Source organism: Bombina bombina, chromosome 2, assembly GCF_027579735.1.
Source record: "Bombina bombina isolate aBomBom1 chromosome 2, aBomBom1.pri, whole genome shotgun sequence".
NCBI lineage: Eukaryota > Metazoa > Chordata > Amphibia > Anura > Bombinatoridae > Bombina > Bombina bombina.
In genome coordinates this window covers 683,854,041-683,880,118 of record NC_069500.1, presented here as the reverse complement: position 1 = coordinate 683,880,118, position 26,078 = coordinate 683,854,041, and the positions used below count along the sequence as shown (strand labels likewise).

Genomic DNA, 26,078 nt, shown 5'->3' with positions numbered 1-26,078 from the left:
GGTAATCAATAGATTTCACAATAGTGTGTATGCGTGCTGCCTATATATTGATACAGTGTACCCTTGTCACTGTTGTGAATAAAAATGGAAAGAGGATATCAAAATGAAAGGGGCGCACTGCTGCACAATAATAATGTACTAATGGTAGTAGTATCAGTCCTTATTGGTAAACAGTAATAGATGTATGCAAAGTGTCCATTAGGTGTCTTAAGGTAAATGGTTATTTTCTTTTGTTTTTCAACAAGTCTTTGTCTAAGGTAAGTATATTGTGCTTACCAAAAATTACCTCAATCTTATGAGGTAAGTTGTCAGCTCCTCAAAGCTAAAGATGGTTCCTTGGCTCTCGTCGAGATGGTATCCTGGGGTCTCTCAGAAAGATATCTTTATGCCAATGGAAATCTTGGACTCTCTTTCTCCTTTTTCTTTCCTGATGGTGATATCTTGATGCCAATGGGAATCCTGGACTCTCTTTCTTTAATTGCCTTTTCCTGGTGGTGTTAGCTTTGTACCAATAGAAATCCTGGATTCTCTGTCTTTCTTTGCTTTCTCTTGGTGGTGAGGATCCCAGTTTTCTCAAATCATCACAGGGGTTGTGGTAGAAAAAGAGAAGACAAATACATAGCATAATACTGTTTATATAAAACAAGAATTTATTATGTACAAATGAAATATGCTTACATTTAACAACCTCAATCAATTTATGAGGTAAGAAAATAGCATGTAAAGTATCATTGATTGCCGCAGCAATGTGATATCCAGACAGTTGTTTTGGTGCTATGTCTCCTTAGAAATGCATATAAAATAAACTGCATGTGAAGTTTCAGAATATACTGCAGTATTTAGGATCCCAACAATTATATTTATGCTGGATATCCTTTGATATGTCCCAAAATAAACGTGGCTAAAAACAAGTTGTTTATATGATACAAAAACAAGGTGGTATTTATTAGAGCTTTTGAAAAGCTAAATGTCTCATATAAAGTCTATAGCTATTAATCACTCTGGTGGAGTGCCTGAATGCGGTTAGATGTATATCATTAACCTAACAGTTGCAGAGGAAGTAAAACGGCTATAATTTGAGACAGTGAACAAAGTACTTTACCACCCTGCAGATTCATGTATCATTAGTGAATTTGTAATGAAGAGATGCCGTATTTGAACAGGGCCTGCGCCCACTTGCTAATTGTCCTTACGCGTTTCGAAGTGTGTACTCACTTCTTCGTCAGAGGTTAAGAGTGGAATGGACAGTGACCGTTAGTAAATCAAGATCCGTGTCTGCAATGTTTTTTCTGTGTTAGAGTTTTTAGTGCTGGTGCCCCTCCTTTATTCATTGAGCCACGTGTGAGCACGCACACAATACAATATCCTACCTCACACGCAAATTGCCGTATTGAACAGGCAGAAAAAACACGCCCACTTCCTGTCTTTTAAATAGTAACGATGCAGGTCACTGTCCATTCCACTTTTAGCCTCTGACGAAGAAGTGAGTACACACTTCGAAACGTGTAAGGACGATAAGCAAGTGGGCGGACAGGCCCTGTTCAAATACGGCATCTCTTCATTACGAATTCACTAATGATACACGAATCTGCAGGGTGGTAAAGTACTTTGTTCACTGTTTAAAATTATAGCCGTTTTACTTCCTCTGCAACTGTTAGGTTAATGATATACATCTAACCGCATTCAGGCACTCCAGCAGTGATTAATAGCTATAGACTTTATATGAGACATTTAGCTTTTCAAAAGCTCTAATAAATACCACCTTGTTTTTAGCCACGTTTATTTTGGGACATATCAAAGGATATCCAGCATAAATATAATTGTTGGGATCCTAAATACTGCAGTATATTCTGAAACTTAACATGCAGTTTATTTTATATGCATTACTAAGGAGACATAGCACCAAAACAACTGTCTGGATATCACATTGCTGCAGCAATCAATGATACTTTACATGCTATTCTCTTACCTCATAAATTGATTGAGGTTGTTAAATGTAAGCATATTTCATTTGTACATAATAAATTCTTGTTTTATATCAACAGTATTACGCTATGTATTTGTCTTCTCTTTTTTCTACCACGACCCCTGTGATGATTTGAGAAAACTGGGATCCTCACCACCAGGAGAAAGCAAAGAAAGACAGAGAGTCCAGGATTTCCATTGGTACAAAGCTAACACCACCAGGAAAAGGCAATTAAAGAAAGAGAGTCCAGGATTCCCATTGGCATCAAGATATCACCACCAGGAAAGAAAAAGGAGAAAGAGAGTCCAAGATTTCCATTGGCATAAAGATATCCTTCTGAGAGACCCCAGGATACCATCTCAACGAGAGCCAAGGAACCATCTTTAACTTTGAGGAGCTGACAACTTACCTCATAAGATTGAGGTAATTTTTGGTAAGCACAATATACTTACCTTAGACAAAGACTTGTTGAAAAACAAAAGAAAATAACCATTTACCTTAAGACACCTAATGGACACTTTGCATACATCTATTACTGTTTACCAATAAGGACTGATACTACTACCATTAGTACATTATTATTGTGCAGCAGTGCGCCCCTTTCATTTTGATATCCTCTTTCCATTTTTATATATATATATATATATATATATATATATATATATATATATATATATTACCATGAGGCCGCCTAATTAAGCATTTTATATTAAAGTCTCAAAGTGTTACATAAATGTATGTATATAAATATATGTGTGTGTGAAATTTATATATATATATATATATATATATATATATACAGTATACAACAGAAGTGAGTACACCCCAGTGGAATATCACTTAAATGTAAAATGGTTCAAAATTGTATAACCTAACAGTAACTGCATTATGCATAAGTTTCACAGTAGGGTATTTGCTCTTATGCAAAATTAAAAACTAACAGTTTAGATTTACTATATTAAAAAATACCGGCGCCAAAGCAGGAAATCAATGCAACAAAACTCAGTGTACCTTTCATTACTGAGATTCAAATCGTTTATTTTTTTCAATACTTTGCATGCCCACCTTTATTTTTGATGACAGACTCAATCCTCCTTGGCATGGAGGAAAATAGTGTTGTACAAATTTCTGGAGAGATGTTCTGCCCTTCTTCAGAGATAATGTTTTTCAGCTGTTCTTTGCCGGAGGAATTGTGTTGCTCTACCATTCTCTTTAAAATACCCCAAAGGTGTTCTACTGGAATCAAGTCAGGTGATATACTTGGCCAGGTCAAAGTTTTCACTTGTTTCTCCTTTAGAAACTCCTTTGTGATTTTGGCAGTGTGCTTAGGATCATTATCATGCTGGAATATTCGTCCTCTGCCAAACTTCTGGAGACTGGGAGTTATCTTGTCAGCCAGTAATTTGGTATATTGCAGGCATTCATGGTGCCATCTATAAATGTCATCTCCCCAACAACTTTTGCAGTCATGCAGCCCCATATCATCATACTCCCACCTCCATGATTCACTGTAATAATCCTGACCAGGTTCACACCAAACATGCTGCATCCTATCTGAGCTGAAAAATTGTATCTTGGTCTTGGCCATCTTACCAAATAATGTGCTCCCAGTATTCATCAGGCTTTTCATGTTGTTTATCATATTTTCATCTTCCAGTTTTGTGCCGAAGAGCAAGCAAGGTTTTTTCCCTTGGCTGCTGTCCATAGAAGTTGAAATTATGCAATGTCCTTAGCACTGTCTGAGCTGTAACAGAAACTCCAATTTCTATAGATAATCCCTGAGTCAAATCTGAAGCACCTGCCTTGATGCAAATCTGAAGCACTTGCCTGTTGCCTGTTTTTCAGAGCTAGATTGTGCAAGAAGCGCACTGTCCATTGCGTCATTTTAGGAGGACAGTCACTGTGGCTCTGATTTTTGGCACTGTGTGTCGATCTATACCTCCTGATTACTGCTGCAACTGTGTTTTGACTGATTTTTAGTTGGTCACCAATCTTCATGTATCCTTTTCCATCTTTGTTTTCCATGTGGAGACATGATGCAAAAAAAGAGCATTAGTGTGAGTGTGTGTGTGAATTTGTATATGTGCGTTATTGCCATTTACAACATTTTCAAGTTTAACCACACTTGGCCAAAAATGCACAGGCCAAAGGTGGGAAGTGGGCCCAATAATAGGATTAGTAAGGAGCCCCAAAATTCTAGTTGTGGCTCTGGCTGTGCTTGAGTACATAATTCAAACAACAAGAAAAGCGTGCAAAAATAGCTGTGTTTCTTTCAAATACAACAGTGCATATGTGAAAACATTATCAGAATGAGTAAAGGAGTGCAAATAGCCACAGTATAGGGTCCATCATTGTAATCCATCAATAAATGCAAAGCATCATGTCACCATTTAGAACTCATATAATTATGTAAAGCACATGGGCTGCGCAAAAGCATTTCAGCATTTCTTCAAATTAATAAAGTTCTTCAGCTTATATGCATAAGATAAGGGATTAAAGGACACACTGTAGTCACCTCCCTGATAGAGGTCTTTCTCTCAAGCTGCCTCGTATAACTTGTCCCGTTTACCTAAAAACATGCAAAACTCGGAATTAAAAAATTCCCTGTAAGCGGAGCTGGTTTGACACTACCAATAATATTAACACTATGCCCTCACTATTGCTAGCCAATAAAAGATGCTTCACATTTTGCAGTATATTTCCTTTTTGTCTCACATGACAAGCAAGGAAGGAGCCTTTAAAGAAAATAAAACCAGATTTTAATCAATCGTAACAAATATTAGCTTTCTGAAAAATTTTTATGTTTAAAAAAAAAACACTTATTGGCTAAACTATTACTTTAAGTGTAAGTAAGCCATAAAGTTCAATGCATCCCTTCCAGTATTCTTTGTGTACTGTATATTTTAAAGATGCATACAATTAAATTTTCATGTAAGAGGGTTTTCAAGTAACTATTATCATTTACTTTGATCTTTTTGTATCCTTTGTTCGAAAGCATACTTATGTAGGCTCAGGAGCAGCAATTCACTACTGGCAACTAGCTGATGATTGGTGGCTAAAAACATATGCCTATTGTCTTTGGCTCCCAGATGTGTTCAGCTAGAAACATAGAATTTGACGGTAGAGAAGAACCAAAAAGCCCATCAAGTCTACCCATATCACATGCTACTGTTTTTTTTAGGATAGCCTTATGCATGACCCAGGCATTTTTTAATTCTTTTACAGTCCCTCTATTGGAAGTTTATTTCATGAATCCACCGCACTATCTCTAAAAAAAAAAATGCTTCCTCACATTTTTTTCTGAATCTGCTACCCGCTAGCTTAAAGGGACATGCCACCCACATTTTTTCTTTTATGATTTAGAAAGCGAATGCAATTTTAAACATCTTTCTAATTTACTTATATTATCTAATTTGTTTTATTCTCTTGATATTCTTTGCTGAAAAGCATATCTAGATATGCTCACTAGCTGCTGATTGGTTGCTGCACATAGAAGCATCGTGTGATTGGCTCACCATGTGCATTGCTTTTTCTTCAACTAAGGATATTTAAAAAATGAAGCAAAATAAATAATGGAAGTAAATTGTAATGTTGTTTAAATTTCTATTCTCTATCTTAATCATGAAAGAAAGATTTTGGGTTTAGTGGACCTTTAAGAATGTGAGTCCTTGTTTTGGTTTTTATTTTTTTGGGTGGAAAATACTTTCAGCTTCCACTTTATTAAGTCCCCTAATATATTTAAAGGTTTCTATCATGTCACCTATTTCCCTCCAAACTCTACATATTTAGATCATAGAGTCTTTCTTTGAAAAGTTTTATATTTTAGGTTGTGTACCATTTTAGTAGCCCTCCTTTGGACAGTTTCTAGTTTATTCATATCCTTTTGGAGATATGGACTCCAGAACTGTTCACAATATTCTAGATGAGGCCTAATTAGTGATCTGTAAAGTGGCATAAGAACCTTGCTATTTCTGCTACTACTAGCTCTCCCAATGCAACCAAGTATTCAACTGGCCTTACTGACAGCACTGCTGCATTGTCTACAGAATTTTAAATCATCTGAAATAATAATTCCCAAGTTGCGTTCCTCTTTAGTTACAGTCGGTAATGGGAGACTATAATTGGCATTTGGGTATTTGGATCCTATATGCATTATTTTGCTCTTGGTAATATTAAATTTTAGATCCCATTTATTTGTCCAGTCTTCCAGTCTTTTTCAATATCACTGCTAATTTGATACACTTCTCTTTGAAAATCAACTCTGTTACAAATCTTTGTATCATCAGCAAACAAGCACACCTTCCCCTGGAGCCTACTTCCAATATCATTAATGAACATGTTAAACAAAACTAGCCCAAGAACTGAACTTTGGGGAACACCATTAGTAACTGATTACCCACCTAGCAATCTTAGCATTTACTCCAAGGCAATACAGGGAGTGCAGAATTATTAGGCAAATGAGTATTTTGACCACATCATCCTCTTTATGCATGTTGTCTTACTCCAAGCTGTATAGGCTCGAAAGCCTACTACCAATTAAGCATATTAGGTGATGTGCATCTCTGTAATGAGAAGGGGTGTGGTCTAATGACATCAACACCCTATATCAGGTGTGCATAATTATTAGGCAACTTCCTTTCCTTTGGCAAAATGGGTCAAAAGAAGTACTTGACAGGCTCAGAAAAGTCAAAAATAGTGAGATATCTTGCAGAGGGATGCAGCACTCTTAAAATTGCAAAGCTTCTGAAGCGTGATCATCGAACAATCAAGCGTTTCATTCAAAATAGTCAACAGGGTCGCAAGAAGCGTGTGAAAAAACCAAGGCGCAAAATAACTGCCCATGAACTGAGAAAAGTCAAGCGTGCAGCTGCCAAGATGCCACTTGCCACCAGTTTGGCCATATTTCAGAGCTGCAACATTACTGGAGTGCCCAAAAGCACAAGGTGTGCAATACTCAGAGACATGGCCAAGGTAAGAAAGGCTGAAAGACGACCACCACTGAACAAGACACACAAGCTGAAACGTCAAGACTGGGCCAAGAAATATCTCAAGACTGATTTTTCTAAAGTTTTATGGACTGATGAAATGATATTGAGTCTTGATGGGCCAGATGGATAGGCCCGTGGCTGGATTGGTAAAGGGCAGAGAGCTCCAGTCCGACTCAGACGCCAGCAAGGTGGAGGTGGAGTACTGGTTTGGGCTGGTATCATCAAAGATGAGCTTGTGGGGCCTTTTCGGTTTGAGGATGGAGTCAAGCTCAACTCCCAGTCCTACTGCCAGTTTCTGGAAGACACCTTCTTCAAGCAGTGGTACAGGAAGAAGTCTGCATCCTTCAAGAAAAACATGATTTTCATGCAGGACAATGCTCCATCACACGCGTCCAAGTACTCCACAGCGTGACTGGCAAGAAAGGGTATAAAAGAAGAAAATCTAATGACATGGCCTCCTTGTTCACCTGATCTGAACCCCATTGAGAACCTGTGGTCCATCATCAAATGTGAGATTTACAAGGAGGGAAAACAGTACACCTCTCTGAACAGTGTCTGGGAGGCTGTGGTTGCTGCTGCACGCAATGTTGATGGTGAACAGATCAAAACACTGACAGAATCCATGGATGGCAGGCTTTTGAGTGTCCTTGCAAAGAAAGGTGGCTATATTGGTCACTGATTTGTTTTTGTTTTGTTTTTGAATGTCAGAAATGTATATTTGTGAATGTTGAGATGTTATATTGGTTTCACTGGTAAAAATAAATAATTGAAATGGGTATATATTTGTTTTTTGTTAAGTTGCCTAATAATTATGCACAGCAATAGTCACCTGCACACACAGATATCCCCCTAAAATAGCTAAAACTAAAAACAAACTAAAAACTACTTCCAAAAATATTCAGCTTTGATATTAATGAGTTTTTGGGTTCATTGAGAACATGGTTGTTGTTCAATAATAAAATTAATCCTCAAAAATACAACTTGCCTAATAATTCTGCACTCCCTGTACATTTTGTGAATATGTTTATTGTGTGAGACAGTGTCATGTCAAATGCTTTGCTAAAGACTAGATATTTTAAATATACAGCTCCTCCCTGGTCTATTAATTTAGTTACATAGTGAAAGAAATCAACTAGATTAGTCTGACATGATCTTCCAGCATTGAAAGCATGCTGTCCTTTGTCTTATAGGTTGTTTGCCTGAAGGTAAGATACAAGTCTTCCCTTTAAAAGAGATTCCATTAATTGCCCTGCAATTGAGGTCAAACTAACTGGCCTATAGTTAGCAGAATCTTCCCTATTACCCCTTTTATGAAGAGAGACTACATTGGCAATTGTCCAGTTTTCTGAAACAACTCATGTTAACAGTGACTGGTTTAATAAATCAACTAATGAAGTAGCTATCACGGATCAAAGTTCTCTTAGAATCATTGGATGAATATTATCTGAACCCACAGACTTATTTAATAAAAAAAAAAACAGACTTGTTTATAAAGCCCTTGAAACCACTTCCTCTGTAAAAAGAGAAGTACTACCCACATTATCATTTAAAGTAACACCCCTTAATAGAATTTCACTGTGTTTACAATCTGTTGTGAAGACTGAACAAAGGTAATCATTTAGATAGTTGTTTATCTCCTTCCACTACTCTATCATCCTCAGTATTTAGTCTTACTATCCCTCCCCTAGTTTTTCTCTTATTACTGATAAATCTAAAGAAGGTTTTGTCTCCATTTGTTTTTACCAATTGTGCTATTCTCTCTTCTGCATCAGCTTTAGCCTTTCTGATTAACTGCTTTGTCATTTTGTTGTTGGGTTCTCCATTATTCACTATCCTCTTCTGAACCAGTGTGCTTGATTTTTTTTTTATAGACTGTGCTACTTTGCTTGAAAAACATATTGGTTTTCTTTTACAAACAAGCCTCATACAGTGTTTAGTTGCACTAATGTAATTTGTGCCAACCCTTTTATAGAATCCCAGTAGTGCATTTCTGGCATGGAGCTGACTTTGTGTGCTAACCCGTTTTGATGGGCTTAAATACATAGTTATATGCAAGCAACGGCACAATAATAAAATGAAGACACAGCCATTTTCTTTTTTCATTGTTATGCCCCTTAAAGTAAAGGTAAACTTTAGCGGTATTGAAAGCCTCTAAGCATTCTAATAGTCAATAACAACGTAGTCGCTAACTTTATTTTTATGCTATACTTTAGATGCAATCTAATCTTTATTTTTCCTACCGTTTATTTGCCAACGCCGCCCCCATGCCACTTCCGTGTTTCTCTGTTTCATGTCAGAGAGCGGTCCCACCCGCTCTCTACGTCAGGTGAAAGCGCATTCACAAAATAGATTTCATCTGCGCATGCGCAACTTGCCGACGATACAAAGTATTCATTGATCAGAAGTATTGATGTGATGCTTATTCTGAGATTCACAGCTGAATAGTAAGACAGGTCGCACAGAGCATGCGTGTCTCACGAACGAGCACGGGTGGAACTACGATGATTCTAGTAAAACGCATGCGCTCAGGAATCTAGTGACGTAGGAATGGATGGGCTTACCCCCCGGGGGGGAAAGCTAATTGGACGTTAATATAGATCTACACTGTCAATCAACTATTCCAAAATGGCGGGAAGAGGAAAGATTTGTGTCGGGCAAATACTTGTAAGGTAGAAATAGAAGTAATTACGACAATTAGGATAATAACGATGAATGAAACTTATGCTTATTTTTTATTCTATGTAAGATAGCGTTAACTAGTAGGCTCAACTTTACCTTACCTTTAAAGTGGTGATACAGATAGAATATAGCATTAAGCATGTGTGCAATTAGGGCTGCCACCTCTGCCATGTTTTCCTGGACACTTATGAGTTACACATGCTACAGGGTGTGTAGAGGGCAACATGCATTGCGCACCTGGAGAGCACACAAATAGTGACCCTGGAGCGCACTATTCATGTTCTTACCTGCACACGTTGCAGCATGCATAACTCTCACTGTGCCTAGAAATAGAAAGAATGGATTTGCAGAATGTTGTTGAATGTATTCAGCTAGACTGTGTGAATGAAGATGATTTTTATAAAGCATTTTGCTGAACCAAACAAATGGTAAAAATAAAGTATTTTCCTGTAACTACTGTGTAATTTGTCAATTTCTTATTTGAAATTTGCCGGATCCTTAGTCTCCCTTATTTTCTTCAAAAAAAAGTTGGCAACCCTAGGCATGTATCATGTCACATGTTTCTAAAACAGGTGCCGTTTATATGTTGATCTACTCCTGAAACAGTAGTAAACTTTACTAAAATACGCCTAGATTTAGAGTTCTGCGGCCAAAGGGGTGCGTTAGCTACGCATGCTTTTTTTCCTCCGCACCTTTTAAATACCGCTGGTATTTAGAGTTCACAGAAGGGCTGCGTTAGGCTCCAAAAAGGGAGGGTATAGCCTAATTTACCGCCACTGCAACTCTAAATACCAGCGGTGCTTACGGACGCGGCCAGCTTCAAAAACGTGCTCGTGCATGATTCCCCCATAGGAAACAATGGGGCAGTTTGAGCTGAAAAAAAAATCTAACACCTGCAAAAAAGCAGCGTTCAGCTCCTAACGCAGCCCCATTGTTTCCTATGGGGAAACACTTCCTAAGTCTGCACCTAACACCCTAACATGAACCCGAGTCTAAACACCCCTAACCTTACACTTATTAACCCCTAATCTGCCGACCCCGCTATCGCTGACCCCTGCATATTATTATTAACCCCTAATCTGCCGCTCCGTACACCGCCATAAGCTACGTTATCCCTATGTACCCCTAATCTGCTGCCCCTAACACCGCCGACCCCTATATTATATTTATTAACCCCTAATCTGCCGCCCCCAACGTCGCCGTCTAGTAAAACATGGCCTAGGTGGCAACCCTATGTGCAATACAACCAACCAAGTTTGGAAGGACCAATAAATCAAACTTGAATAACTTTATAGAATACTACAAGGCATTTCAAGTTTGCATATACCATGGCAAAACACATGCGTATTTGAAACTGGTTCCACTGTATAGATTCTGCAGTCACAATGTGCTGCCTATTCCACGTATTGTTGATTTTTAACATTGATAGATTAGAAGTTTAGACATTGTGTAAATACTGAGATGAGTGCATATCACATTAATGAACATTTAGAAATATAATCAACCGACTAACACCTCTATACCGTGCATATGCCCATAAAATCGTTTTCTGTAAGATATTAAACCTGTTTTATTCAGTTCAGTATTCTAGGCTACCGCACTACCTATCCATAGACGGCAGAGGGAGGTAAATCGCAAACGTTTGTCTGATACGTCATCACCGTGCGCTGAAGCTGTCTTGTGCCCTCTGCAAGGTTGGAGGAGTAATAGACAACCGGGCACGGGGTTAGGCACTTTCTGTGAAGTGTCACATCATGTCGGGGTATACTCCGGATGAGAAGCTCCGGTTGGAGCAGCTACGGACTCTGCGGAGGCGCTGGCTAAAAGACCAGGAGCTAAGCCCACGGGAACCTGTCTTGCCCCCCGCTAAGAAGGGACCTGTGGAAAGGTTTTGGGGCAACTTCCTACAGCCGAAAAGTCTCTGGAGAATATATGTGAGCAGCTTTGCGGGGAACTTGTGATTTGCAGGAGGGAGGGTTTCATGATGGGTGGGTGAGCAGATGTTTGTTTATAATCTCATATTTTAGGGTTTTCAATATGATATATACTTCTGCGTAAACTTAGTTTCAGTGCACTCAAATTCATTTTGACCTTTTTTCTTTCTTTCTAAAAAAGAACATTTTAGTGGCGATTGAAAGTCCATTTTTCTATTATAAGCATTTTTTTCAAAGTAATTTAATAAAGGATGAAACTCAAAATGATACTTGCATAAATCAAACAGCATAAGCAATTTTAATACACTTTTCAATAGTTGAAAAGTGTAACTATGTAGGTTTAGGAGCATCATTGTACTACTGTGTTCAACTAGGGTCCAGTAGTGCATTGCACTGCAGACTGTTGTTGACTAACTATATGTTTAAAAATGTTGCTTTTTTTAAAACACAAAGTGGTATGCAAGCAATAGTGTAATAATAAGATCCTCTAACATATTACAGAGTGGTTTTTTTTCTTTTTCATATTCATAATTCAGATAGAACATGTCATGTTAAACCTCTTTCCAATATACTTCCATTATCAAAGTTGTTTTGTTCTTTTGATAGCCTTTGTTGAAGAACAAACCTAGGTAGACTTATAGGAGCTTAGGAGTGTGCACCTGTCTTTAGCATTCAGTGGCAGCCGTGTTTACAGCTATGCATAACACTGATATAAACATTGTTGCAAAAGCTGCTGCCAGATGGCTAAAGACACGCACACTCCTAATATCACCTAGGATTACTCTTTAACAGTGGATGCCAGAGAACAACGCAAAATTGAAAAAAGAAGTAAACTGGAAAGTTGTTTAAAATGTCATGCTCTATCCCAGTGTTTATCAACCGCGGTCCTCAAGTACCCCCAACTGGCCAGGTTTTCATTATAGCTGAACCAGTGCACAGGTGAAGTAATCGGCTGATCCGTAACACCATGGTTACTAACCTGCTCTCACCCATCAGCTGATTATTTCACCTGTGCACTGGTTCAGCTATAATAAAAACCTGGCCTGTTGGGGGTACTTGAGGACCATGGTTGAGAATCAATGCTTTATCCAATCCATTTGTTTAATTTTCTCTGTGTTAGTGATATATATTATAACTCTAGTAGTGCACTTTTGCCTTATAAAAGTGTACTGCAAAAAGGCTTCTAATGAAAATTTGAAATTCACTTGTGTGTTTCAATTTCAACTAGAATGTCCATTTTATGGAAATCTTGTACCATTTTGTAAAAAAATAAATTTATTAGAACACAATGTTTCTCAACAGCTATTACCACTTAGTAATAGTTTAATCTGTATGTCCTCCTCTTTCTTTGACTTTCCCATTACCCAGAGTCTCTCTTTTTCTTATGACAGACATTTAAAGCTTATAATGCTGGTGTTTTCACCTTTACAAGACTGCTAATTCCAGCCTGGCTTGTTCACTACTATGTTAAATATCACGTACAGGTAACTGAACCATCTATTTTTGATATATGGATGTTTCTATGCATTTGCTAGTTGTAAATGTCCTGGTTAAAATCATGTGATTTAAACTATAATATCATGTACTGTTTTTATGAGAACTAAGAATGTACAGCTGACATACTTTTGTTTAATTCCAGACAAAGCCATATGGTATTGTTAACCTGAAACCCCGTCTATTTCCAGTAAGTCTTTATTACTTTTTGTTTTTTGTAAAGCACCATTCGTACACAACACAACCCCATAAAAATGGAAATAAAATCATATTTACCATAATTTCCCCAAGTAACACTCACCAACAAAGTTTTTCCTTCCTTATTAAAGGGACATTAAATTGCTGAGTACAACTACAGTAGAATGGTTACTACTCACTGTGCTATTATTTTTCCACCTGTTCTTGCAGCTGTCTTCAAAGTCATTCTCTTATTTTAACCCCTTACAAGTATTAGTGAGTGAAGCTCTGCATCACCACATTGGGCGCCGCCATCTTGGAGCTTATATTTTTCTAACTTTTTTTTATGTTCATTCACCATAAAAACAGAGTTGCAGGTCTAATGAGACCTTGAGAAAGGATAGACAAAAATTAAGAAATGTGGATAGCAGAGTAAACATCTTACTAATCTAAAGAGACTATAAATCCAGGGTCATACAAATACAATAAGGTATATGCAAATTAGCCGTTTTAATTAACATTTTGATATGAAATCTCCTTTTTCTAATATCTTCCTAATAGTATAAAGGCCACTCTTGAGCCTGTGTATAAGTATATAGAATACTGGAGTATGGTATATTGTGTAGGAGCCACAATATAGTAATAATCAAAAAAACATAGATTTGTTATGACTATAGCAATTAGATACTTAAGTATTAGTTTAGCAAGCCATGATACAGTAATGTGTGCTATCAAAATTTAAGAATAGCATTATAGAAGCTCCCATATACATAGATTTTAAACTGAGAGCAGCCAGCGTCTGCAGGAGAAGGTGAGGTGTACGAGGCATGTGAACCCACTCAAGAGGAATTAGAACCAATCCTTAAACATACTAGGGAAAAGTGTACCCAGTAAATTATAGCATAACTAACTTGCAGTTTATCGTATATATCTGGCTAAGACAATCAATTGAATAAAGCTAACGTTAAAGGACATATATAGAATGGACTAGGACCAGGAAGGATATGTCGCTGTTCTCCAAGGTGTATAAATGTAGGTTAAGGAAGAAATCACACTAAAAAACCTCATCTTCTGTGATAAAAAGGAGGGATTTACAGCTAGCATATGTTAAATACATATTAGTGAGGGATTGGTATGGAATGCCAGGACTATAGAATTTATTTAAATCGAATTGTTAAAGATAATAGCTGTGACTTATTATATCAGCTCTATCTGATAATGAGAGAATAGTGATAGCTACTTGGAAATAAAATATTGAGCTATAGGGTATAAGTATGTACCAAATGGTTATCACCTTTCTAAAGGGCTAACTTGTAAGCAAACTGCAGTGTCTAGTATGGATTCTAATATTATGATAGACATTGTTTTCTAGCTATAAACAAAAGGAAACTAACTACAAACCACTGTACTAGCCTTCTTATATGCCTTTATACAGTAGTTATCACAACGCATTCCTTTGGTAAGGGAGACTGCATTTTGTCTTATCGTGTCATTATAATGTCTAGACTTATATAACATGGGTAAAACATTTTTTTTTATAAATCTCCAAACAAAATACGGAAATGTAACTAAGGTGTAAGCAAAACTTTCCTTCTAGAATTCATAGTCCTTTCCACTCCATTACCCTATACCAAAAGCTGCTGCCTAAACTCTCAACGGTCTAGTACAGGTGCCACTAGCAGATTGATCTCCATATTGCACGAAGCAGGAAGAAATGAAGTAGCTGAATCTTAGAGTTGTAAGATAGGATGCAATAAACCTTCAAGGATAACCGGCGGATTATCATGAATCCTCTGAACTCCTCAATATGCGACTGCTCATGGCCGCTGCCTAGACACGCCCCCCCCCCCCCCCCCCCCCGTTATGTAACTTTTAAACTGTGCAAAAATAACTTCTGCTCACTGTTATGTGAGCTAAACTGGAGTGAAAGGTACAGCTGGGATAAAGTCAATAACATCACAGATCTTTGAAAATGCATTGCTATTGTCATATGATGCAGTAATATGTGTGCTATAAGATGGTGGCGCCCAGTATAAAATGCAGAGCTTTACCAGTTGGATTCTGTAATTAGTTAAAATTAGAGAACAGCTTTAATGTGAACTGCAGGTACAGGAGGGAAAACTATCATGGTGAATAGTAACCATGCTGCTGCTGTTGTACCCAGCAGTTTATTGCCCCTTTAAGTGGTCATGCACAAACCCAAAGCTTCAACTTTTCAGGGCACAAAAATCAACGCTTCCTTGATGTTTACAGTTCTTATTTATAATTAGGTGAACACAAGGGTGGGATGCTTGGTGAGTACTACTTTTGGAACTTAGATAAGGGAATTGGAGAAAATATGGTTAAATTAAGGTTTTATATTGACACATCTGTAGCACTCGCTAACAAAGAAATACAAAAGCAATATCATTTAAGGTAGAACATACAGACAAATTCCAAAAATTGTGAATGCAGAATCCTTGCCTCTGCTAAAACACAAACCTGTTAAATTACACGCCACTGTTGTGCATAAGTAATTGGAGGAGAAGTCTTTTTCATTTGCCCAAGAATCTGAAACTTCGTTTGAGACTAAGGGTTGTAGTTATCAAGCCGTCTACTTTTCTGCCTTCGCCGGCCCAATACGCCCGCCTAAGCTCGCCTACCTTCGCCCGCCGCGGACCTTGAATACGTTCGCCTAAGTTATCAAATAAAGCTGTCAAAAAGCCGTGGGGCGATGAGCAGCGGACTGTGAGAGTTATCACTCTTCCGATCTCGCTGCTCTTCGGCTTTTTCCCAGCTTTATTGCTAGCCTGTCACTAAGCACTCACACTAAACTGCACTGTTCTATCCCTATACCGGAGCCCCCCGCAACTAAATAAAATTACTAACCCCTAAACCGCCGCTCCTAGACCCTGCCGCAACTCTTATAAATGTATTAACCCCTAAACCGCCGCTCCTAGACCCTGCCGCAACTCTTCTAAATGTATTAACCCCTAAACCGCCGCTCCTAGACCCTGCCGCAACTCTTCTAAATGTATTAACCCCTAAACCGCCGCTCCTAGACCCTGCCGCAACTCTTATAAATGTATTAACCCCTAAACCGCCGCTCCTAGACCCTGCCGCAACTCTGATAAATGTATTAACCCCTAAACCGCCGCTCCCGGACACCGCTGCCACCTAGAGTATACCTAGTAACCCCTATCCTGCCCCCCCTATACCGTCGCCCTCTATAATAAAATTATTAACCCCTATCCTGCTGATCCCGCACCTCGCCGCAACTAAATAAATAGTTTAACCCCTAAACCGCCGCTCCCTGAACCTGCCGCAACCTATATTAAACCTATTAACCCCTATCCTGCCCCCCCTACACCGTCACCTATAATAAATTTATCAACCCCTATCCTGCCCCCCACTACGCCGCCGCCACTGTAATAAAATTATTAACCCCTAAACCTAAGTCTAACCCTAACGCCCCCCTAACTTAAATATTAAATAAATCTAACTAATATTTCTATTATTAACTAAATTAATCCTATTTAAAACTAAATACTTACCTTTAAAATAAACCCTAATATAGCTACAATATAAATAATAATTATATTGTAGCTATCTTAGGATTTATTTTATAGGTAAATTACAAATTATTTTAACTAGGTACAATAGCTATTAAATAGTTATTAACTATTTAATAGCTTACCTAGCTAAAATAAACTGAAATTTACCTGTAAAATAAATCCTAACCTAAGTTACAATTACACCTAACACTACACTATACTTTAATAAATTATTCCTATTTAAAACTAAATACTTACCTGTAAAATAAAACCTAATATAGCTACAATATAAATAATAATTATATTGTAGCTATCTTAGGATTTATATTTATTTTACAGGTAACTTTGTATTTATTTTAGCTAGTTAGAATAGTTATTAAATAGTTATTAACTATGTAATAACTACCTAGCTAAAAGAAATACAAAATTACCTGTAAAATAAATCCTAACCTAAGTTACAATTAAACCTAATACTACACTATCATTAAATTAATTAAATAAACTACCTACAAATAACTACAATTAAATACAATTACATAAACAAACTAAAGTACAAAAAATAAAAAAATAAGTTACAAACATTTTACAAATATTACAACAATGTTAAGCTACTTACACCTAATCTAAGCCCCCTAATAAAATAACAAACCCCCCCAAAATAAAAAAATGCCCTACCCTATTCTAAATTAAATAAAGTTCAAAGCTCTTTTACCTTACCAGCCCTTAAAAGGGCCATTTGTGGGGGCATGCCCCAAAAAGTTCAGCTCTTTTGCCTGTAAAAGAAAAATACAACCCCCCCAACATTAAAACCCACCACCCACATACCCCTAATCTAACCCAAACCCCCCTTACAAAAACATAACACTAATCCCCTGAAGATCATCCTACCTTGAGTCGTCTTCACTCAGCCGAGCAGCGATGGAACCGAAGTGGACATCCGGAGCGGAAGAAGTTAATCCTCCAAGCGGCGCTGAAGAAATCTTCCATCCGATGAAGTCATCATCCAGGCGGCGCTGAAGAAGTCTTCGATCCGGGCGATGTCATCTTCCAAGAGGCGCTGAAGAGGTCTTCTATCCGGGCGATGTCATCTTCCAAGCCGGGTCTTGAATCTTCCTCCCGCCGACGCGGAACATCCTTCTTCACCGACAGACTACGACGAATGAAGGCTCCTTTAAGGGACATCATCCAAGATGGCGTCCCTCGAATTCCGATTGGCTGATAGGATTCTATCAGTCAGTCGGAATTAAGGTAGGAAAAATCTGATTGGCTGATGGAATCAGCCAATCAGATTGAGCTCGCATTCTATTGGCTGATCGGAACAGCCAATAGAATGCGAGCTCAATCTGATTGGCTGAATCCTATCAGCCAATCGGAATTCGAGGGACGCCATCTTGGATGACGTCCCTTAAAGGAGCCTTCATTCGTCGTAGTCCGTCGGTGAAGAAGGATGTTTCGCGTCGGCGGGAGGAAGATTCAAGACCCGGCTTGGAAGATGACATCGCCCGGATAGAAGACCTCTTCAGCGCCTCTTGGAAGATGACATCGCCCGGGATTAGTGTTATGTTTTTGTAAGGGGGGTTTGGGTTAGATTAGGGGTATGTGGGTGGTGGGTTTTAATGTTGGGGGGGATTGTATTTTTCTTTTACAGGCAAAAGAGCTGAACTTTTTGGGGCATGCCCCCACAAATGGCCCTTTTAAGGGCTGGTAAGGTAAAAGAGCTTTGAACTTTATTTAATTTAGAATAGGGTAGGGCATTTTTTTTATTTTGGGGGGGTTTGTTATTTTATTAGGGGGCTTAGATTAGGTGTAAGTAGCTTAAAATTGTTGTAATATTTGTAAAATGTTTAACTTATTTTTTTATTTTTTGTACTTTAGTTAGTTTATGTAATTGTATTTAATTGTAGTTATTTGTAGGTAGTTTATTTAATTAATTTAATGATAGTGTAGTATTAGGTTTAATTGTAACTTAGGTTAGGATTTATTTTACAGGTAATTTTGTATTTCTTTTAGCTAGGTAGTTATTACATAGTTAATAACTATTTAATAACTATTCTAACTAGCTAAAATAAATACAAAGTTACCTGTAAAATAAATATAAATCCTAAGATAGCTACAATATAATTATTATTTATATTGTAGCTATATTAGGGTTTATTTTACAGGTAAGTATTTAGTTTTAAATAGGAATAATTTATTAAAGTATAGTGTAGTGTTAGGTGTAATTGTAACTTAGGTTAGGATTTATTTTACAGGTAAATTTCAGTTTATTTTAGCTAGGTAAGCTATTAAATAGTTATTAACTATTTAATAGCTATTGTACCTAGTTAAAATAAATTGAAAGTTGCCTGTAAAATAAAAATAAATCCTAAGATAGGTACAATATAATTATTATTTATATTGTAGCTATATTAGGGTTTATTTTAAAGGTAAGTATTTAGTTTTAAATAGGATTCATTTAGTTAATAATAGAAATATTAGTTAGATTTATTTAATATTTAAGTTAGGGGGGCGTTAGGGTTAGTGTTAGACTTAGGTTTAGGAGTTAATAATTTTATTACAGTGGCGGCGGCGTAGTGGGGGGCAGGATAGGGGTTAATAAATTTATTATAGGTGCCGACGGTGTAGGGGGGGCAGATTAGGGGTTAATAAGTTTAATATAGGTTGCGGCGGGTTCAGGGAGCGGCGGTTTAGGGGTTAATACATATATTATAGTTGCGGTGGGCTCCGGGAGCGGCGGTTTAGGGGGTAATAACTTTATTTAGATGCGGCGGTGTAGGGGGGGACAGATTAGGGGTGTTTAGACTCGGGTACATGTTAGGGTGTTAGGTGCAGACATCTCCCATAGGAATCAATGGGATGTCTGTCAGCAGCGAACTTTTACTTTCGCTGTGGTCAGACTCCCATTGATTCCTATGGGATCCGCCGCCTCCAGGGGTGGCGGTTTGAAAACCAGGTACGCTGGGCCGTAAAAGTGCTGAGCGTACCTGCTAGTTTTTTGATAACTAGCAAAAGTAGTGAGATTGTGCCGCACTTGTGTGCGGAACATCTGGAGTGACGTAAGAATCGATCTGTGTCGGGCTGAGTCCGGCGGATCGAAGCTTACGTCACAAAATTCTACTTTTGCCGGTCTTGAGCCTTTGATAACTAAGGCGAATCAGCCTCGCCACAAATACGCTGCGGAATTCCAGCGTATTTGAGGTTGACGGCTTGATAACTACCCCCCCTAAGCCTGAAAGCACAGCAGAAATGGTGTCTTCACAATAATGCACTAAATAATCTACTAGGTAATCATACTCTGTTGGCATACATTCTGCTTAGCTTGTCAGTCTGCCTCAAATTGTTGTTTTTTTTTGTTGCTGAAGAGTCAAGACAGTACATTTATTGGCAACATAAATTTGGCTATTGTCCAAGTGCCTGAGATAAATTTAATCTGCAAAGTTGCTTCCCATCCTATGGTGCTGGAATCTGTTGTCAAGTATGTCCAATGAGGATCTATCAAGGGTCTGCTCCATTCCAGATTGACCTACATTGTCTATCAGGACAATTCACATTTTTTAATAGAATGTATATTCGAGTTGTGATCAATTTGGGATACAAACTTATAATAACCTTGATGTGGGCTCATCCAGTTTGGCCCCACTGTAACATGTAATTGATTTCATAGAGTTATGGAATTAATTTCTCCTCTGGGAGGATTACTATGTTGAAATGTTTATGAAATTCTGCTTCCCAAAAGACATGAGTTTAACTGAGAAAACAAAGTCTCTTTTTTTTGTAGATTGAATTTCTAGTTGTACCTTGCCAGTAAGGATATGTGACAAAGCTCTTTGGAAGGGACCCCATTAAGCAGATATCATCCTATATATAAATACCTTGTTTACTGAGCTCTGCAATAGGTGCGACTATAACCTTTGTATATGTTTGTGGCAATATGGACAGCTATTTTTGACTTTTCCAATTGCAACCCTGAGAAAATGCTGATGCCACTGGAATATATCAACTACCACCAGGAATAAATTCCATCTGCATCTTTATTCACATGATTTTCAGTGACTTAAGGTTTAGTAGAGCTATAATTAGCCTCTATTCCTGAGAGCCAGATGCTGCATAGAGAAGACTTTACACAGTTAAGGTGTAACTCTTTGGATGGCTTTGGCATTAAGCACAGTAACAGAACAGTATCTGCAAGCATTAGACATGATTCTTAAATTCTACTTTGGGAGCCAGTCATGACTGGAGATGTGACTGAAAATTCTACCAAAAGCAATTAGAATATGATATTGAGTTCATAGAGTCCAGATAGCTTGTTAGCCATATTAGCTTTGTAGCCAAAATCTACATCCCAGTGTCACATTTAGTGCTGTTGTGGCAATACTAGCGGCCATCATGCTTATAACACTATCATTAAGCAGGGTGGATTTGATTTCCTAGTCAATAAGACTCCATTTAAATCATGGTTTTTATATAAAGGTTTCATTTTTTATTTTTTTTTATTTACGTTACATTTTTTCCCACTTATATCTAGTTACCTTAATGACAATATAAATTAGGTATATTTAATTAAAACACTAACATTATAGGATTTCTTTCGTTGTTAAAGGGATACTAAACCTAAATATTTTTAGCAGGAATAAAAGCTTTGGAGCCGGCCCATTTCAGGTTGAGAACCTGGGTTGCGCTTGCTGATTGGATGGCTAAATGCAGGCACCAATCAGCAAGCCCTATCCAGGCTATTGAACAAAAAATAGGCCATCTCCAAAGCTTTCATTCCTGTCTTTTCAAATAAAGATAGCAGGAGAACAAAGAAAAATTGATAATAGGAGCTTCTTGAAACTTAGTACGGAGTTGATTCTGTGTACATAGAATTGCAGGGGGACAGTAAAGTCAAAATTAAAATTTGATGATTCAGATAGAATGTTCTTTAATTTGCTTTGTTTTCTTGTTAACCTTTTTTGAAAAGCATACCCAGGTAGGCTCAGGAGCAACAATGCACTAATGGGAGCTAGCTGCTGATTGGTGGTGGAACATATATGGCTTTTTTATATTGGCTCACCCAAGGTGCTCAGCTAGCTCCCAGTGGTGCATTCTGGCTTGTTCAACAAATGATACCAAGAGAATGAAGCAAATTTGATAATAGAAGTAAATCTGAATGTTTTAAAATTGTATGCTCCATCTGAATCTCTTTAAAGTCTATTTCTTAAAGGGACAGTCAAGTCCAAGAACTTCCATGAATCAAATAGGGCATGTAATTTTAAACAACTTTCCAATTTACTTGTATCACCAATTTTGCTTTATTCTCTTGGTATTCTTTGTTGAAAGCTAAACCTAGGAGGTTCATATGCTAATTTCCTAGACCTTGAAGGCCGCCTCTAATCTAAATGCATTTTGATAGTTTTTCACCACAAGAGGGCATTAGTTCACGTGTTTCATATAGATAACATTGAGCTCATGCATGTGAATTTACCGTGGAGTCAGCTCTAATTGGCTAAAATGCAAGTCTGTCAAAATAACTGAAATAAGGGGGCAGTCTGCTGAAGCTTAGATACAAGGTAATTACAGAGGTGAAACGTGTATAATTATAACTGTGTTGGTTATGAAAAACTGGGGAATGGGTAATAAAGGGATTATCTATCTTTTAAAACAACAACAATTCTGTTTACTGTCCCTTTAACTTTATATGTTTCTTTATATCATTTTTGCTGTGAAGAAGAGGCGTGTTATTTCTGCAGACACAAATTCACAGTTTTGAGAACCATAAAAACAAAAATATATAAAAATATCTTCTAGATAGAAAAAATGCCCAAAATAACCTTACATAAACCTCTGTGCGAGCACGACAATTTGATTGTATTCATGGAATTAATTTTCAAAAAACTAAACATTGGTAAACATTACAGCCATGAATATACAGCTTCATACTATAATTAAAAGCTAATCCTTATTTTAGGATGAATTACCTTTGGATTATATTGTATCTTAAATAGAAAGAAACTATCTTTTTAAAGGGACAGTCAACACCAACATTGTTATAATTTTAAAAGATTTAAAACGCCTTTACTACCCATTCCGCAGCTTTGCACATCCAACATTGTTATATTAATATACTTTATAACATTTAAACCTCTAAATTTCTGCCTGTTTCTAAGTAACTACAGACAGCCTCTTATTACATGATTTTTTTTTTTTATTTTTTTTTTTAGCTTTTCACAACAAGAGACGGCTATCCATGGGGCCATATAGATAACATTGTGCTCACGCCCGTGGGTTGTGGCTGACACTGCAAGTCAATAGATAATAATAAATAGCCATGTTATCCGGGGCTGTCAGAAGAGGCTTAGATACAATGTAATTACAGAAGTTAAAAGTATAATTAATATAACAATGTTGGTTGTGTAAAACTGGGGAATTGGTAATAAAGGGATTATCTATCTTTTTAAACAATACATATTTTGGAGTTGACTGTCCCTTTAAATAAAAAAAAAATCCTTTTTTTTAAAATTTATTTTTATTTTTTTATCCACCCTGTCGTACCTTTTAGCTGGAAAAGAAACCATAAGATGTGTGTTTGGCAATGTGTATAGCACGGCTTGAGACTACATGCCTGCATTGAGGTCTTTCTCTACGTTAAAGGGACATGAAACCAAAAAAATTTGTTTCATGATTTAGGTAGAACGTACAATTTTAAACAACTTTCCAGTTTACTTCTATCATCAAATTTGCTTCATTCTCTTTGTATAATCTGTTGAAGGAGCAGCAGTGCACTACTGGTTTCTAACTGAACACATGGGTGAGCCAATGACAATCGGTGTGTATATATATATATATATGCAGCCACCAATCGGCAGCTAGAACCTAGGTTCTTTGCTGCTACTGAGCTTTCCTAGATAAACCTTTCAGTGAAGGATAACAAGAGAAGGAAGCAAATTAAATAATAAAAGTAAATTGGAAAGTTGTTTAAAATTGTATGTTCTACCTAAATCATGAAGGAAAATTTTTGAGTTTCATGTCCCTTTAATTGGCCATCAGTCTGAGGTGTTGATAACAGAGGGCATAGCTAACTAGATCAAATAGCGCTCCTGAAAGGGGTTCTCTTAAGGGAGAGTAAAAACTGAGATTGTAATATAAACTGTTTTAGAATGTGTAGTAAAAATCGCTTTCATTATTTATTTTGCCCCATTTTCATGTTATTTATGTCTGAAAATTGTGGTTTTCCCAGTTCTGAGAATTTAAAATGCACAGTGCTAACTTCACAAATCTAATCATCCCACATATATCTCCCTATAGCAAGCTTGCTAAGAAAATGAGTCTACTTCAGTAACAGGTCCTGATTGGCTCCTTCAAATAAAGCATGGTGGAGTTTGGCTATTGGAAAACAATTGCAGCAAATAAGGTGTTAATGCATTTAAACATTTTCAGACTAAACCATTATGTTCAAGAGTAGTCTCATTTGAGATGATCCATACGGTCACTAACAAACTGATAAAAGGATATATTTGAGTCCACTCACTAGGGATAAGCTTTTACTATTAAGTACATACAGTATATAAAATAAGTTTGACTAGTTTTTCAAGTAAATGCTAATATAAGATTATGATAAAAATGCGAAATGTATTAGAAGTATAATATATCTGTTTATTTTTAGGGTGATACAATTCTGGAGACTGGAGAAGTTGTTCAACCAATTGAAGATGCACACTGTGACCATCATTAAAACGTTTGGACTTGTATTCCCTTTTCTGAATTAAATAACTTGTGAAAATTGTAATTTAACAATAAAATCATTAAATATATGGCAGATATATTTTTTTCTTTAGCTTTTCTATGAGGAACTGGAGTGTTTAAATGTAATGTATATTATAGCAGGGCTTGACAAACCCAGGAGCCAGCAACTGGCCTCTGAATAGCATTGACAGTCTGTTAAGTGAGACTTTTGTAACTAGTGAAGCCTTTAATGCAGCCCAGATTGTGATATCATCAGTGGGCAGAGCTTGGCAGCCATTTCAAAGTGACCCATAAACAATAGTCTTTTTAAAATAACTGTTTTACTGTTACTGATGCAGGATATAGAAAGGGTGCAGAAGGATATTTGCAGCTTAATCTAAAGTAAGACTTTAAGATGACCAATGTCTAGACTGTTCCTTTAAATGACTAAGGAAAGGCACCCTGGCAAGGTATCTTTTGCTTCTGTTAAAATCTTAGCAAAAGCACCATTGAAAAGCCTGCTGCTTATAGTCTTTCATTGGTTAACTAATAAGCATGTGCATTTGTTGTTTTCAGTTAATAACGAATGCCGAAAACGGCAGCCACATTCCTCTCTTTCTTCTGTTAAGTGTGATCAGTCCACGGGTCATCATTACTTCTGGGATATTACTCCTCCCCAACAGGAAGTGCAAGAGGATTCACCCAGCAGAGCTGCATATAGCTCCTCCCCTCTACGTCACTCCCAGTCATTCTCTTGCACCCAACGACTAGATAGGATGTGTGAGAGGACTATGGTGATTATACTTAGTTTTATATCTTCAATCAAAAGTTTGTTATTTTAAAATAGCACCGGAGTGTGTTATTACCTCTCTGGCAGAGTTTGAAGAAGAATCTACCAGAGTTTTGCTATGATTTTAGCCGGAGTAGTTAAGATCATATTGCTGTTCTCGGCCATCTGAGGAGTGAGGTAAACTTCAGATCAGGGGACAGCGGGCAGATGAATCTGCATAGAGGTATGTAGCAGTTTTTATTTTCTGACAATGGAATTGATGAGAAAATCCTGCCATACCGATATAATGTCATGTATGTATACTTTACACTTCAGTATTCTGGGGAATGGTACTTCACTAGAATTACACTGTAAGAAATACATAAAGCTGTTTAATAACTAGAGATTATGTTTAACGTTTTTGCTGGAATGTAAAATCGTTTTCATTTGCTGAGGTACTGTGTGAATAAATGTTTGGGCACTATTTTTCCACTTGGCAGTTGCTTAATCTGTTTTTCTGACAGTTTCTGTTCTCCCTCACTGCTGTGTGTGAGGGGGAGGGGCCGTTTTTTGGCGCTTTTACTATGCATCAAATATTTCAGTCAGCAACTCATTGTATTCCCTGCATGATCCGGTTCATCTCTACAGAGCTCAGGGGTCTTCAAAACTTATTTTGAGGGAGGTAATTTCTCTCAGCAGAGCTGTGAGAATTATAGTTTGACTGAGATAAAAAACGTTTATTCTGTAATTTGTTTCCTGCTTTCAGAATTTGTTATCTTTGCTAATGGGATTAAACCTTTGCTAAAGTTGTGTTGTTTACAAGGATTGAGGCTATAA

At 37.3% G+C, this 26,078-nt stretch overlaps 1 protein-coding gene across 1 annotated transcript; it reads left to right on the top strand.

The window, feature by feature from the left end:
- Positions 1-11,280: 11,280 nt before the first annotated feature.
- Positions 11,281-24,561, top strand: NDUFB6 (NADH:ubiquinone oxidoreductase subunit B6). Its single transcript, XM_053702662.1, has 4 exons — positions 11,281-11,567; positions 12,959-13,051; positions 13,207-13,251; positions 24,414-24,561. Exons 1-4 carry the CDS (start codon positions 11,388-11,390, stop codon positions 24,480-24,482), a joined length of 387 nt encoding a protein of 128 aa, XP_053558637.1. The 5' UTR covers positions 11,281-11,387; the 3' UTR covers positions 24,483-24,561.
- Positions 24,562-26,078: the final 1,517 nt, after the last annotated feature.